The sequence below is a fragment of the Sinocyclocheilus anshuiensis genome, unplaced genomic scaffold, assembly GCF_001515605.1.
Source record: "Sinocyclocheilus anshuiensis isolate Anshui unplaced genomic scaffold, SAMN03320099.WGS_v1.1 scaffold70, whole genome shotgun sequence".
Lineage (NCBI taxonomy): Eukaryota > Metazoa > Chordata > Actinopteri > Cypriniformes > Cyprinidae > Sinocyclocheilus > Sinocyclocheilus anshuiensis.
The window spans coordinates 2,422,074-2,440,308 of NW_015542377.1; the positions used below are offsets into that span (position 1 = coordinate 2,422,074).

Here is an 18,235-nt window from a genome sequence, read left to right on the forward strand (position 1 = left end):
TCACTTCCCAGATCTCATCTGTCCATCAGTCTGTGAGCTTTGTGTGTTAAACAAGCTCTCACACATTTCCCAGGATAACACACACGGTCTGCCTGTGGTTTTAAATTTGGACAGCCACCTGTGAGGATGACTAAAATAGCTTGTTGGGGCAGCCTGTGTGTGTGCACGCAGGGTTTATGGAGCTTACTTGGATAGGGGGTGTTGAGCTGGGGAACTTGCATGCCAATCGTGGCCAGGAGTCTCTGAGAGGCCTGAAGGTACTTAACTGCTCCCTTGAGAGCAAAATAAAGATCGAGTCCAAATGAGAGAGAGGGAAGGCATAGAAAAGGGATATGACGGAGTGAAACTTTGGGCTGTGCTAAAAAAGCCCATTGTGAACAAAAAAGCAGACAGAAAATGGGCCGGGTGAGAGATTTAAAAAATAGGGAAAGGGAAAGGCGAATGAAGGGATGCCTGCATGGTTTGCTGGCTTACTTCTCAGGCCCAGAATAGAGCATGAGCTCCAATGTCTGAGCCACTTCGACAGAAATGGAAAGTTGAGCGTGATTAGGGTCAGGTTTCCCAGTTCACCCCTCCGTCATGGGCTGTGGCCCAGGTGGAGCGGACTGTGGGTTTGGGAGGTATGTGTGTACTCTAGCCCCTGGATGGTCTCTCTGGCCAGCGTACAGCTACAGCCAGCCAGTTAATTAGGAGAATTTAATCACTCCATCATAGACAAGGAAAGACAGAGGGCGAGGAAGGGACAGAAATATACCATTAGTGTATGGTCACAGATGTTGATTCAAGCCCATATGGATGGCGATGAGAGTAACACAAGCTCCATTTGAACTGAACTGTGGTTGTTTTATTGACATCCTCCTATTGATTGTTTAGATTTTCCTTTTTCTTTTCCACAAGCCACAATTCATACGTGCAGTGAAATGATGCTATTCTATAATATGCTTAGGGCCACAGGCTCTAGTTTGTTTATTGTAAACAAGTCAATTATCCTCTTCACATGTACTGGTACAATATTTTGCATATGGGAACACAAACCTATATGCACACTACCAGTCAGCAAATTTTGGGGTCGGCAACACTTTTTAAACGTTTTTGAAAAAAGTATCTTTTGCATCTATATTATTATTTAAAAAAAAACTCAAAAACTGTAATATTGTGAAATATTATTACATTTTTTAAAATATTTTTTTAAATAACTTTTTTTTATATCTACTTTAAAATGTAATTTATTCCTGTGATGAAAGCTGAATTTTCAGCAGGAATTGCTCCAATCTTCAGTGACACATGAACCTTCACTTGTGCTGCATAATATTGATATGGTACATTGTCCCACAAATGGTAACAATTTTTTTCAGGAATCTTTGATGAATAGAAAGTTCAAAAGAACAGCATTTATTTGAAATACAAATACTTTACGGTCACTTTTGCTAGATGTAATGCATCCTTGATGAATAAATATATTAACTTTATATAAACAATGTGTAAGAAAATGGAAAAACATTCTCACCTACACATCATCTTTATTGCAAAAAAAACTTTTGCACAATGCTGCACAAGAGAGCGGTTTGAAAAAAATAATAATAAAAAAAAAAAAAACAATTCTGCAAATCCATTTGCTCACTAGAGGCACAGAAAATGACACTTTCAAACCGAGTGAGACTGTACCAGTGAAGGTGGTGTAAATGACTATACTATGCCTGCAAGACCTGTAATTGACTGCAATGTGTTAAAACTCTTCTCGGATATGGTTACTAAAACTGATATCAACATATGTGGGCTCACATAACAGCCAAAAATAAAAATGGATATTAATCAGTCTACCTAATTCTTACAACTAACAACTTACCTAAGTCTTTCAACAGTTTTCGGCATATTCTCTCATATCCTATGAACTAGTGATTTTATTATAAATTGCAGAAATTAGAAAAAAATGTAGATATTAGTCGTTCTTAATAATCTTGACTATGAAATAAGAGGTGAGGAATACACTACCTAATCCGAACAGATTTTAAAACACTAAGCATCATACACTTGCCAACTTTGTAAATGGTTACATATAAATACTGGGCATCATGACAAATAAAAACAATGTATTCTAAAATCAGTTCAAAATATCAAACCATTTTTTTTATCTTCTGACTGGATGGAATCATAGTCTATGCCCAATATACACTATGCAATTTTTCTAAAAAAAAATAGGTCAACCCTGACTGTAAATCGGGGGACAAAATCTGAGCGAACGTTGTGCAGATTATTCCACCTTTTAGTTACATGTTTAAATTGTACAGAAGCTAGTTTTACAATAACACTGACATAGTCAGTACTGTAAAAATTTGCCAAGTGACCAATTTTTCTTGTAAATTTCAACACAGAGTGACAATATACCTAAACAAAACATCATGGGCTATCTTTAAAACCATAAAAAAAAGAGTTAGTTTAGCATGTTGAGTAGAGAGCCCCCCCCCCCCCAAATCTTTTTCGGGAAGTGCAACTCCCCGTAACCACGACCTCTGTGACTTCACCAGCTTTCCTCCAGAGAAAGGAGTGTCTTACTGGTTTAAAGTAAAATCTCTAGGCCCTCTTTCTGCCCCCTCCCAGTTGGAAACCTTTAACCCTATGAACCCGTCCCACTCCAAACCACTCTAAAAGAGGGCCAAAAAGACTCATTATGGGTGTCTGCTTCCCACGCAATGCCAATTTACTGTGATCATTATGGTAACACTTCACGCCGTGTGGACAGATGAAGGGTGTGTGGGAGGGGCTGCTAAGATCAGATTACTGGAAAAGGGAAACTTAAAGGGCTTGGGCAAGCGGTAATATTATAACGTGCCATTTGTAGGAACCTAGCCATGGTCTTGAAACAACTAAGTGAACTTTATGTTGTGCTACATAAGACTGACGCAAAAGCAACAGTGTTCAGTGTCCAAAAAGTACACTTGAATAACAGTTACACGAGGGGAGCAGTGTGCTCTAAAATATTAGGGCTAAAAGTTTGAAAAAAATAAGCAAATACTAAAACAACATTATTATAATAATAATAATAATTATTATTATTATTATTATTCAACTCAATATTATATTATTATTATAATATTATTATAATATTATTAAATAAATACATGCTTTCTATTGTTGTTGTTATTATATATTAAAAATACTTATTGTATATAATGGTATATAAGAATTAACAATTACATATAACAATATTAAATTTATATCAATAATAATAATAACAATAATAATAATAATAATATGTATTTATTTTTTGTGATCACTGGTCACTGTAATAGATGTACAGTAATTATTTATTACTACAGAAACTAGATGATGACGATCACACATGTCAACATTAATTAGTGAAGTAAAGCTATAATTGGACTGACACAACAACACCAATAAATCGTAAAGACAAGCATGTTTTTAAGTCCCAAGAACCTGGACATACAGTGGGCACGGAAAGTATTCAGACCCCCTTAAATTTTTCACTCTTTGTTATATTGCAGCCATTTGCTGTATTAGATCAAAAGGGTGCTTCTACTAAATACTGAGCAAAGGGTCTGAATACTTAGGACCATGTGATATTTCAGTTTTTCTTTTTTAATAAATCTGCAAAAATGTCAACGATTCTGTGTTTTTCTGTCAATATGGGGTGCTGTGTGTACATTAATGAGGAAAAAAAATTAACTTAAATGATTTTAGCAAATGGCTGCAATAAAACAAAGAGTGAAAAATTTAAGGGGGTCTGAATACTTTCCGTACCCACTGTATACCCACACAATGCATATGTTGGAGGTGGTAAATGACGTGTATGTTCTTAAATAATTAGCAGGTGTGTCCTGTTTAAGGTTTCTGATTTATTCTGTTCTTTGAGTTACCGGAGACCCCTCAGGATATCAAGAAAACATTTACCCCCAAAACGGGGAAGGAGAGAGTGTAAGTGCAGCGTCCCGTTTCACTGGCGTTTGGATTACACTTTTCATCACTTACCCTTCAACTGCTGGCACAAACACTCAACAAATGATCTCACACATCAACCCTTCACCGCACAAACTCAAAACTAGCTCCAATGTGAAAATGCTTGCAAAACAGTTTGACAATAAACACATTTTCTATTTCTGCTTGTACTTTTACATTTCCATGTGACTAAGTGAAACTAAGTGGCCTCATCTTCATCCACTTAATCTGCAGGTGCTCTCATGCAGTTTACACATAAGCGCAGGGGATGGGTGTTCCTGGCAGGTGGCTGATAGTTACGTTGCTGCCTGGGTGTGTCACGCAAGGCCGAGTAGTGAGAAGCTTTAATTATGGCCAGCTGACAGTTTGACAAGAGTGCAGCCAGAGGCCCGGGCGAGAGAAGCAACGCACAAGAGCAATGGATAATGTCTCTCTGTCAGTGGCTGTACACTAATTACACACTGGGAATCCATGTCGAGCACAGGGGTCTTTTCATTAAAGAGTTTGAGGTTGATCAGTTGTCCTGTAGTTGTATACTGGGTGTTACCATGGTATGCTACAACATTCTGACCAAATTATTTGTAAACATCTATTTATATACAGAAGCTGCCATGCTAAAAGATTTTTCTGTGCTCTATGATGTCAATTGCCAAAATGGCATGGCATGTCATATTTGTTTATATATAATATTAATATTTGTTATTACTTTTTTAAAATATTTTAATAATATTTAGAATTATTTATTAATATCCACTGTAACTGTAACTTTTTTTTTGATCTGTGCATGCCTAAATATAGTAATACTGGATCTATGAGATGCTAATCAGCACACATGCACACATGAAATATTATTACAATTTAAAGATAATTGCTGTATAACTTTTGTAATTTATTCATGTGATGAAGCAGCCACACGATCATTCAGAAATCCATCTAATATGCTGATTCAGTGTTCAAGAAATATTTCTTGTATACACACTAAAAATGTATATTAATCTCAGAAATTGTTATGTAGCTTGATGCTAATGTTAGTCTCCGCTCTCCCTCTGTTGTAAACAAACAGCGGCATCAGCTCAAGTGGTAGTATGTACCCGCGCACGTCATTATGTGACAGGAAGATCGCGCTCCAGACAGTCGTGAGCACGCTGAACCGTTTGCCCAGGCTGTGGATTAAAGGTAATAATTAGAGATGCACCGATTGTAATTTTCTTGGCCGATTCCGATTTCCGATTTTTTTGTTAGAGTGATCTGCCGATACCGATTTTTGCCGATTCCGATTTTATTTCTAATAACTATAATTGACAGCATATACAAACAAAAATCAAAATAAAAAAAATTGCAAACAACAGCACAAATAAATGCAATAGATTGAAGAGAGCTATGAAACTACGTTTTTCAGGTTAAGTAAGTTTTTATTCAGTTAAGAAATTAAAGTAATCAAATGTAAAATAACACATCCAGTGTTATTTTACATTTGATTACTTTAATTTTTGTAGTCTTCATTGTAAAAATTAAATACAGATTAATGCTTACGATTAAAGTTATAAAACGTATTCAGTCAAGAGCTTCTTTGTCTTTTGTTCTTTGATTAACATGACAGACAGCAGCATAAATATTGGACTGCGTTCCCTTTAAGAGTTTATCCACGGACCCAATATACTGTTACACAACATGCGTTCTCTTTCTCAACTATTTAACGTTCCAAAACTGACTGTGTTTAACTGGATACTCGCCAAAACGGGCATTTTGACATAATTTTGTATGTATTTGAATGTTTTAGCGCAGTTAGCCACTCATTTTGGTATTTGTGGCTCACAAGCTGTTTGAGACTGAGCGCGGATTAACCTGCGGGAATGACTAAAATAATGCGCAATACAAGCACTATTTAACCGGAGCGAATGAGACGTGTGTGAGAGAGAAGGGGTCGTCAGAGAAGAGAGCTAGAATGCGCGGCTGACGTTATTGCCTATTGACACTCAAAAACTGGCAGCCATAGACATGCATTGTGTGAATCGCCAAGGATAACAGTTTCACCTAAAAATCTTCTTTACTGTTCTGCTGAAGAAAAAAAATCACCTACATCTTAGATGTCCTGAGGGTGAGTAAATTACCAGCAAATTTTAGTTTTTTGGGTGAACTATCCCTTTAAGTATACATATAAACAGCCAGAACAAAAAAATAAATAAAAAATGTTGTCAAAAAATTACGGTGCCCGGGAGGTGAAATGGTCGGTTCACTTAGTTTTGTCGTGGCTACGACATAATACATCGTGGGAACTTGATAATATGTTGTGGCCACAAGATATTAATTCATGGGAATGTCATATTACCTCGTGGGAATGTGATATGTCGTGGCCACGAGATTATTTTGTCGAGGTAACGACATCCTTATGTGGCCACAACTTCTTATGCTGAGGGAACGACATATTTTTCTTGTGGCCACGAGTTTAATGCGTAAACAAACCTGCAGGACCATAGCAACCCGGGATTATCAAAAATGGATAAAACATTTTTATTAACATTAAACATTTAATTTAATACTTGTATATTATTATTATTATTATTACATTAACTTATTAGGGATATATTTTAATATTTATTGTTATATATGCTTATTTCCCCTTTCAATTTGTGTATCGCTTTACCTAGTTAACGTTTTGTATAATTATGCTAGCATTTGCTAGCCTACCATATATTTTGCAAATAAACGCCTGACAATTATGCCAATAAAGTTTTGACTTTATAATTGTATTTATGCCCATGTGTGATGATAAATGAGTGTTGTGTTTTCATTTACAAATGAAACTACGTGAATGATTAATTCCTCAACGAAACACTATAGTATTTATAATTATGGTCTATTAATTAGCCGAAAAAAAAAGAAAAATAAGTTAAATTTAAACTGCATTCCAGCTAAAATTCCAGTCAGCATAATCAAAGATTTATTGGCATGACGATCATTTACAGTAGGCTATTATTTACAAAAGTATTCAGAACGTTAAGTAAAGAGATCGAAATGAAGGGGAAAATGAATATAAACGAATATAACAATATAACCAATAATAATAGGCTAATACTACTACTACTACTACTACTACTACTACTACTACTACTACTACTACTACTACTACTACTACTACTACTACTACTACTACTACTACTACTACTACTACTACTACTACTACTACTACTACTACTACTACTACTACTACTACTACTACTACTACTACTACTACTACTACTACTAATAATATACAAATATTATGGGAAAAAGACGATCAGTTAAAGGACTTACAAGACTGTAGGATGAATAAAAGTGTTTTCTTGTAGGCCTATTTTATATTATGCACTTTATGTAACATTTATTCATGATAAACTTCATTTGAATGCTGACTATCGCACGTAATACAGTCAAACCATAGCCAAGGCTTATGGTTAATATAATAATTTGATAATGTAATAATTTCTATAATAATATAATAATTTCTTAATTCAAAATAAAATATTAATGAATACATCTCTGATAATCCCAGGTTGCTATGGTCACACAGGTTTGTTTACGCATTAAACTTGTGGCCACGAAAAAAATATGTCGTTCCCTCAACATAAGAAGTCGTGGCCACGAGAAATGGATGTCGTTCCCTCAACATAGCATCTCGAGGCCACGACATAAGGATGTCGTTACCTCGACAAAATGATCTCGTGGCCACTACATATCACGTTCCCACGAGTTAATATGACGTTCCCTCAAATTAATATCTCGTGGCCACGACATATTATCACGTTCCCACAAGTGGCCATGACAAAACTACGTGAACCGAACATGTCACCTCCCGGGCACCATAAAAAATAAATAAATTAAGCTTGTTGTGTAAATACAACCGATGTGTCCTTAGAGCCAGTACTGCACTTTTTTCACATCACACTAAATGCAATTTATAAGTCAATGGGCTTTACAATTATATTTTTCTACATTAGTTCTCGCAAAAGCTTGTAAAATCTTGAACTGTGGATGACACCTTTTAGGTAAAGTAAAATAAATGGAGCTGGAGAGAAAATAAATAAATTAAGCTTGTGTAAATACAACCGATGTGTCCTTAGAGCCAGTACAGCACTTTTTTCACATCACACTAAATGCAATTTATAAGTCAATGGGCTTTACAATTATATTTTTCTACATTAGTTCTCGCAAAAGCTTGTAAAATCTTGAACTGTGGATGACACCTTTTAGGTAAAGTAAAATAAATGGAGCTGGAGAGAACATGGTGAAAGTTATTGGCAGTTGTACCAACACCAACCAGACAGAGAGAAACTGACAACAGACAGCTGAGGACAGACATGTTGAGATACTGAACATCCACACACACACACACACACAATAGCTGTTAACAGGTGGTGGGTGGTCCTCCCAAAGCTCCCTGCTGGACACATTATGAACAGGTTGGTGTGTGCGTGCCGGGACCCGTACAGAGCACAAATTTGAGTAGTTGGATGTTTATCCAGTGGGCGCTGGTGGAGGGGAGATATTACCCCATTAAAGTGCAAGTTGGCCCATCTGTTTGACATGCAGGGCCTGAGAAAGTGATGTGGAATGAGCAGAATGTTCGTCCCACAGACTGAGGGTCGACAGTGTGCAAGTACAAGCGTGACTGACGCAGTTGATGAAACCACTGTGGCATTGTGGTATTTAGAGCAAATATATCTCGGGTGACAGTTGAGAGAAGTTAAGACACTATGCTGGCCCTTGTAAATAACTTCTATTTCTTTTACGTTCAGATTCATCCGCCATTCATGTTATATTTGCTTTAATTTGTTCTTGGTTTCCCTATTGGATTTCTCTCTTTACACACAAGCTTGGTCAAAAAAAACAAAAACTGTTGTATTTATGCAAATGCAATACAACCGCATATCCATAACTAACAATACTACACCACAAAGTTTCACGGGAGGGTTCCCATTTTGCACCGCAACGCTAACATAGGATCATGAGGGCATGTGGATCAAGTAAACCAAGGCCAGCCGACACACATTTGTCATAAACAGGGTATATATTACTGGACTTGAGCTGGGATGCTTACTCAATATGGCAGAGGCATATGTAAGAACGGGAGGTGGGAGGCGAGCCGGGAATGAGAGCCGGCAGATGAGGGAGCAGCAGTGGTGTGAAAAAAAGTGGCAGAAACTGAAGGAAGTGTGAACTAGTGAGTGATGCAAAAAACAAACTAAAATAAACAAACAAACCACATAAGGAACGAATGTTTAAGGGCAGGAGGAGACTGACGCACTGGCTGTCACCTCTAAAATTTACAATGTGTGTATGGTTGCCAGTAGGGGGGTTTAATTGGGTCGGGATAATACAAAATGGTATTCCAGAACTAATGCTTGAAAAATTATTGGTAGTTTGTTTGGCAGTCCATTGCATTTCCTGTACACTCAAACCATCCAGCTTTGTATGCACCGTATGCATACACACACACACACACCATATTTGGGGTCAGTAAGGTTTTTTTTTTTTTTTTTAAAGAAATTAATACTTTTCAAAATTGAAATTAAGCAAATTAATACTTTTATTCAGCAAGGATGCATTAAATTAAACTAAAGTGACAGTAAGACATTTACAATGATTTATATTTCAAATAAATGCTGTTCTTTTAAACTGTTTTTTTTCCATCAAAAAATAAAAATTCTGAAATGATTTCTGAAGGATCATGTGACGTGACATAACTGGAGTAACAGCTGCTGAAAAGCCAGCTTTTGCTATCACAGAAATAAATTATATTTTAAAATATATTCAAATAGAAAACAATTATTTTAAACTGTTATAATATTTAACAATATTATTTTTTGCTCTATTTTTAATAAAATAAATGCAGCCTTTGGTGAATTCCTTTCAAACACATATACAAATAAAATGTACCATTCAAAAGCCTGTGTTTGATACATGTACGCCTTTTTTTTTTTTGGTTATTGGGTCATGTCATAACTTGCCAGATGTTGAGGTAGGTTCCCCCAATTCCAAAATCCCAATTTAATTCCCAGTTGCCAGGATATGTGTATGTTTAATTACGTTGACCGAGTGTATGTGAGGCATTGAGTTAACCTATGGAAATGATACTTTCTGGCAATATAAAGTGACAGAACGTAATGCATGAAGATAAAAATCGGGGGGAAAATAGATGATACAGGATGAACATACACACACCCTTCATAAAACAAAACCTTCCTTACACTGCACTTCACAACGAACATAATACATGCTAAACTTAACTGATACCACTGAACAAAATTTGTTGAATGATCTGAACTTCTATAGACAACCTTACTTGTTGTATAGGGAGCAATGAACACTATGTAGGTACCCAGTGAATTAGGCTGCAGCTATGAATAGATTAAAATACCTCTGCACAGCTCCTCAATTTAAAACATTTGGAGGATATAATGCGAGTTAATGACGTAAATGACCACAGATCATAAAAGCTCTTTTACATAAAAACACAAAACTTACACAACAAAAAAGGTCAAATCTAAAAGATTAATGTTGCAAGCCTATATTTAGCTGCTGTTGACACTTGCGTGTGTGGCCACCATCTGCATGTGTGTAAACTTTACGTGAGCTGCTGAGGGACGGCACCATCAGATTGAGTGGAAAATGACAGCGAGATCAGAGCTGTGAAAGACTAGACAAGTGATTTATGGGCAAATAAAAAGGTGCAAATATTGTACAGTAATAGGACCCCTAGGGAGGTAGTCAGGGATAAGGTGTATATATGGGCGTGTTTGTGGAATTGCGGTAACATGACTATGCGAGTATGCATTTACGAGAAGAGTGACATACCCGACTCCAGCTTAATCGTAAACCTTCCATATCAATGCCTGAGCAGGTCCGCATGTGCATGCGCGTGGAGCTGAAAAAGATAAATGCTGCCCTCTGATTCACACATTAAGATACCAATCGTTTGCAGAGGAGATGTTATAACTTTGACCTAACAGTGTGTATTTGTGTGTGTGGAATGAGAGGGGGGTGGAGGTGTATATAAATCATACCAAATAAAGCCACAGCAAGTCTCCCTCAAGTAAAACACATGAGAGAAAGGCTGCCTGCACAAACACACATGAGGGGGAGATCTGAAGCCACAGTCAGTTATGTATATAATTTTCCTTATATAAGTGTATTTATTTATTTCGCTTTTGATCAATTTAACACACACTTGCTGAATAGAAGTATCCATTTTATTTATTTAATAATTTTTTTTAATTTTTTTTTTATAAAATTAATTAATTCATACATAATAATCAGCCCCTAACTTTTAAACGGCAATGTTTGTCAGTGAATCTATCACTTACACAACCTATGCACAATCACGTTTGGGTTGTTCAAATGTGTTGACCAATGATATAATCTGAATGTTGCATGATATTACTGATGAACTCATCAGGCTGTATCCTGTATTTATTTTTTTTCTTTCATGTCCTTTTTACTTATTACTACTATGAAAAAATAAATAAATTTAAAAAAAAATAACAGAAAATTAAGAAACTACTGCTCATGATTGTGAAAAGCTGGAAAAAAACAAGTACATAGTACAGCATGCAGCCACAGCAAACCATGGGAAGACCTTGTAAGGGTGTAAATGCATCCAAAAATATATGAAGCTGTTCTGTACAAAGTGAGGACTAATCAGACCACACTAAGTTGCCTTTATTTGTCTATGAGTCCTAGACAAAGAGTCCTAAGCCAAAATTCTGTTGAGACACTTCATTTCCTCTCTTCTCCTTTTCTCTCTCCCTCTCATCTCCTCACTCTTGTGTTCTGTCATTTATCTATTTTATGGGATTATCGAGGCGCTTCTCCCCGGCCCGCAATTCATTACGCTCCTAACTGCTCACTTAGGTTTATGCCCCTTTAAATCCCCCAACAGATAACCAACCAGCCTCGCTAAACACACACACACAGAGAGAGAGAGAGACACATGTGCTGGGCACTCATCAGAGAAGGAATTAAGAGATGTCACGCGGCGGTGGCCATGGCAGTGAGGAGAGGCAGTTAGTAGTGTTTTTAATGTGGCTGCCCTCTTTCTCCTCATTAGTAATTCAATTTGCTCTTTATTAGCCACTCTTAGTCACTGAGTCCCTCTGGCTAACCCCTCCATCACCTGCCCTGTCTTTCCCGCTCGCCCCCTCTCTCTTCACATCCAACCCATAGAAGCATTACCTGGCTGGAACAAGACAAAACTTCCTTGCTAGGAATAATATTGGAGACATGGGCAATTTACAGGTATGCAAAAGGAAGACAGTTTTATGGTAATACTGCTACTCTAATGGGCACAGAAACAGACCGCAAGCGATTACAGTGAGATTGTGGATGGGGTGGAGGGGGTGGAGCTGGCTATAAAAACAGTGATTGCTTTCCATCAGGTTGGGCTTATATTCTCCAGTTCGTTAAAACAATCCAATTTGCAAAGGGATAATTACGCATTAGCTCCTTTTTATCTACTGAGCGAGAGCGCTGGCAGGGTTTGATAGTGTAGCTGTATTCGGCATGCCACTGCTGCAAATTACCCGCTATCGGCACATGTACACCATCACGGCCGATTGGGCAATTAATTAACTAGCCATCACACCCAAACCTACTCCCTCTTAAACCAATCAGGCTGCTGGGAACATGCTGCCCTCTAGTGGAGGTGTACGGTCATAGCCAATAGACTTAAAGGGGTCATATGATGCGATTTCAATTTTTCCTTTCTCTTTGGAGTGTTACAACTTTCTCCGATCACAAATGCAGACATGGTTTTATTTTGACGTGGCGCGATGCAATGCAACGTGTAAAAAGACAGTATAAGTCATTATAATCCGTAATTATGTCCCCACTGGATGCAACAAATGCCTCGTTTATAATGGCTTTTAATGTTTTTGTTTCGTCGTGCCGGGAAAAGGCATCACAATATGGTAAGGTGCGTAACATTTCCATCACACGCTTGAGGTATTCGGCCAATCACAAGGCACTGGATAAGTGGCCAATCAGAGCACACCTCGCTTTTCAGACCGATGAGCTTTGTAAAAATCAACGTTTCAGTTTCAGAAAGGTGGGGCATAGAGGAGAAACAATAATGTACAGTATGTAAAAAATAATGTGTTTTTTGAACCTTAAACCGCATAAACACATTTCATTACACCAAATACACAAAATAATGTTCTTTTTAGCAACATCATATGATCCCTTTAATTCCATAATTAGGAAATGTCGGACAAAGGAAATACCTTTACAGGAAATAAATAAGGTAAAATGTGTTAAACAGTATCATCTACTAAAAGGCAAATGAAAAGCTACCTGAATCAGCTGTGAATTTTGCAGCAATATCATTATATATATATATAATGGGTTGTACTGTTGTTATACAACATACGGATTGTTCAACGAATAAAATGCCATTCCAAAAAAAACTTTCAGTAGACAAAAACCGTTTTGAAAGTTGTGTTGTGCAAATGACATGATGTAGGACCTTTATATAATATGTACCATTGTAAAGACTAAGTTTATCCAATGTTCAATCTAAAGGTTGGAATACACTAGAGAAACAGATTTTAAAACATTAGGCATCATAATTTTGTAAATGGTTGCGGAGGAAAAAATGGGGATCATACACACACGATCACAGAATACTAGACTTTTGCATTGTTTTGAACACAACACTCAACTCACACAGAAATGTGCACATTTTTGATAGAAGATGCATGACAAATGAAATCTACTTGTCTTTTAAAACTAAAAAAAAAAAACATGTTTGATATTCCTCCAATTGCATAGAATCATAATCTGAAACTAAAATAAATAAATAAATAAAACCGTTTGTGCCCATTATACACTATGCAATTTTCTGTCAACTCTGACTGCCCAGAATCTGCGGACTGGACACATCCAGACTGCAAAACAAGGCAAAAATCTGGGCAAAACTTGTGTAGTGTATTCCAGCGTTAAACTGTGTGAGAAGTAAGAATAATAAAAGGGTAAACAAATTATTGTAGTGTGCACACTTTCAGACAATAGACAAAAATGTGGGCCATATAAATGGTATATTAAACTATTTAAAAGTACATATCAGAAATAAAGCATGTAAGACATATCAATTTGAAGAAAAAATAAATAAATTCTAAAATTCCAGGGTTGGGCTGTGACATAAGGGCACTCAGTATACCACTGATCTAGACGGTACAGGAATGTCTCTATGACTGACAGAAAGATTTCCATTGTCTCATCTATATTAAGATTTTATTTTCATGACAATACCCAGTGTACGGTTCATCTCTGCTGCAGCTTTGTGTTTCCATGGGAACATAAAGCTCATCTCAACCTCTCTCCGAGGAACACAAACAAAGCAGCGATAATTAATTTTCCAGAGACTGTTTTGTGTTAATTACTAATTAAACCAATTAGTCACAGAGGGGGTAAAAACAATCAGTTCATTTAAAAAGGCAGAGGTAGAGTTGCAAAGCATTTTGTGAATGTGCAGTCATAGAAACTGACCTGATCTGGAGGTCCCGGGCGAGGTGGAGGTGAGAGAGAGATGGCGGAGCTTGTGTCTGCCAAATGAAACCAGCACTTTGGGCAGTGCTTGCCTGGCATTGGTTGGAGTCTTCACCTGAGCATGTGTCCGTCTCCGCAAAGAATACCTGCTCCTTAAAGTCTGCACAATGGGGCTGTATATTCTCTCTAAGGAGGGACTGCGTATAGACATACATAAAACATACATTAAAAAAAATTAGGATTTGTAGTATGTTACAGAAGTCAATAAAAAGTAAAAGTTTGCTTATTTTGTTAAAATGAAGTGCAAAGGAAATTTAAAGAACTATGTGCTGCCATCTAAAGGACAGTTTAAGAACAATATTGCCACCAGCTGACATTTGCAACTAGCAATCATTCTACACTTAAAAGAGGCCATATAATACACAGGGTTTCTACAGTATGTGGTGAAAGACATTCCAGGACATTTCCATGTCTTTGATTTTTTTTTTTATTATTATTGTGTTTTGTCAATTTTAGAATTTAGAATGTCAATATTGTCACATTATGTGATATTTGTCATCAATACAAACGTTTGAAATTTTCTTGTGTTTAATAATTCCACTAATAAATCACACATTTCAACGTGTCACGGAAGTACTGTTATTCATTAACTGTCCTTTTTAACAGGACAGATAACTACTCCTGCATGTGGACAAAGATATCCGTCTACAAATTAGGGTTATATATAAACAGAAAACAGAAATAAGTGCATATATATATATATATATTTAGTATTTAAAGTTTATTAAGTAAATAAATTAATAATAATAGCAATGATAAATAACATTGTTAAATACAATGTTGTGATGTCTAACTGATTTGAGTTTTTTAGTGTTTTATTTTCAATTATTTTATACAAAACAGTATAACATTTTCATATTAACAATTTATCAGATTTTGCCCATAGCATGATCGGGCCAGCCAAAATTTTAATATCAGTGCATGCCTAAAATTAATTCTGATTTCTCACATCCCCTGCCATAATAGTATATATACATTTGTGATGTATATACACATCACAATCTTAACTAAACAGAACTCTCACTTGCTAGCAGATCTTCTAATGATCTTGGTTCGGCTTCTGAGCTTAAAAGCACCAGCTGACAGTGGGGTGGTAGTAGAGTTCATGTGGGTGGGGTTTGAGGACAGAGCAGATCCCTTTTCCCCTTTTTGACCATTCTTGTTAGCTGTCCATCGATAGACTGTGCCCTTATGGGTAGTCCTAGAAGTTTGGCTAGATGCATTTGCTGTTGTGTTTTGTCCAGCCGCCTTCCAGCGATAGCGGCTGGCATGGCCAGCATGGGATGTGGAGGCACCTGTAGCTTTAGACTTTTTTGATAACGTTGTTAAAGTTGTGGCACATCTCTTTTCTTTCTTTGGTCCCTCCGCTCCACCTTGAGATGTTCTTACAGGGACTTTAAGAGATTTGGGTGAAAGGGGCTTGCGTGGCATTTTTATTGAAGTGTTTGCTTTCCCAGCTGTTGACAAGGAACAAGAGGAAGACACCCAGGTGTACTTTGAGGTCTTAGGAGCTCCAAGGGAAAGATTAGGCTTGCGAGACACCCTCTTATTGCAGCTGGAAACTCGTTTGACAGTGGCTGCCCCAGGACAGCATCCAGAGGTCACTGGCTTAAGTGTGCTTTTTATGTTTACCATCTCTTGGTTTTTCACCCAAGTAAACTGAGATCCCTTATGACATGGCGAGGCTACACGTGTCTGAGTTGAGTCTAGCTTAAGCTGGAGCTTTGTGGGACTCAAGGAAGCCTGAGGCTGAAGGTTAGAGGCAGAAGAAGCCATAGTACAATCTCTATTGGCTGTTAGCATTACGACAGTCCTATTGGATAAGGCAGCAGTGGAAAGGTGTGGTTTGACTTGAACTAGAGCTTTCACAGGTGAAGGTATAGAGGGATTGTTCACAACTGATGATGATTTCAAAGTGGGTTTTATCTTCATTTCAGGGTCTGATGTTGAAGCAGAGTCAGTTAGTGCATGGGTAGATGAGCAGCCATGATCGTTTTTTCCTGTTGAAGATAAAAGCATAGTCCTTTTTCCACTTACTTCACTTTTCCTCTCCTTTGAGGTCTCACTTTGGACATCGAGTGAAGACATTGTAGATTTTTCTGTGGTTTGTTCAGCAGGTAACTTTTTAAATAAAACACTGTTGATTCCAACAGTTCCAGCACTATTCACAGTAGCAGTGGATCCAGATGTAGTGAAATGGTGGTGAGGCTGGTTCAGGTGGTCCACAGCTGGGTGAAACACATGCCTCCCAACTGTCCTGTTGGTCTTGTTGTTAAGCGAGTATGTTTTCCTCCAGCTGCCAGAAGAATGAGGCTCATACGGTTGTGGCGGTGATGAATATGAGTGTGAGGCATGACCCCGACTCTGGCCCCGGCCCCTCCTCGTACCATGTCTGGCACGACCCCACTGGGTGGAACTTGAGGGAACATCACCATGAGTACTTTTAAAGTCATTAATGAGGTCTGCAAAGTAAAGAATAAGCGTGTAAGGTTAAGTTGAGACTTAACTGAACTGAGCTGATTATTTAAAAATTAGTAAAATGGACTTCAGTAAATGCAAGGGCTGTAACAGAATGTATACGTACATATATATATATATATATATAGTAGTTCAATTTAAAATATTTAGAATTTTAAATAAGTGAAATATATAATTCAAATAAGTTAAGTATTGTTACTGAAATAATTAATTATTAATCTGAATAAATAGAATATAGTAAAAACTATACAATCAAATGCAAGGTATCTGCAATCATAAACAAACACTTTAAAATAATATATACACGTAAAAATGTGGCGCATTTCTGTCCCTTTGGTTGTCACTTTCGCCCAGAGACTTGTTCATCTCTGAACCTACTCTAAAACAACCAGCAATCAGAGGTGTAAAGAGTACCTAAAAACCATACTTGAGTAAAAGTACAGATACCTTACAGTGAAAATTACTCCACTACACGTTACAAGTCACCAATTCCAAAACAACTTGAGTAAAAGTCTTAGAGTATCTGATTTTTGGGTGAGTAAGGGCAAAACGCACAAGATGCAGTACTTTCAGTGACCTGTAATAAACAGTATCACGTCTTTTGTAGCAGAAATAAACTGCTGCAGAAAAAACTAGGTCCATGCTAAATGTAATGTGTAACTGTAACACTCATTTCAAATGTAGTGGAGTAAAGAGTACAGATACTCATTCAAATATGTAGTGAAGTAAAGAGTAAAAGTTGCTAATATCTTTGATACTCAGTACAACTACAAAGTACCCAAAAAGATACTTAAGTACAGTAACTAATTACATTTACTCCAATACTTTACACCTCTGCCAGCAATGAACTAGTACCAACAACGAGGAAAAAATGAAGACAAACGATCTGATATATGCGATAGGTCAGAAATTACAAACATATAAACATCTCAAAATGAGTGAATATCTTAGCTTAAGTGAATAACGGTTAGGTCAGCCACGGTGATATTGAATACTTCATTCACAAGGTAAACCTGACTAATACCAAACAGAGGGTTTTGGGAAAGGCTTAGCTAGAAGATCGCCATATAAATAAAACAGTCACACTTACTTTGCAATTCCTCTATTTCTCTCTTTAGCGCTTCACGTTCAGCCATCTTCACACCAAAACACAGATGTCATAAAACCGCGACGACGGACGCCTGTTATTACGTGTAAAGGCACCATCCAATCACAACACAGC

General features: G+C 37.0%; 1 protein-coding gene across 1 annotated transcript in view; it reads right to left on the reverse strand.

The window, feature by feature from the left end:
* zc3h3 (zinc finger CCCH-type containing 3) overlaps positions 1-18,182 on the reverse strand; it is a 73,580-nt gene extending 55,398 nt beyond the window's left edge. Inside the window, exons 1-3 of the mRNA XM_016491427.1 lie at positions 18,104-18,182; positions 15,560-16,997; positions 14,476-14,672 (exon numbers count right to left, since the gene is read on the reverse strand). Coding sequence (XP_016346913.1) covers positions 14,476-14,672; positions 15,560-16,997; positions 18,104-18,149 — 1,681 coding nt within the window. The 5' untranslated portion in view covers positions 18,150-18,182. The remainder of the gene's footprint in view (positions 1-14,475; positions 14,673-15,559; positions 16,998-18,103) is intronic.
* Between the last annotated feature and the right edge of the window lie 53 nt (positions 18,183-18,235).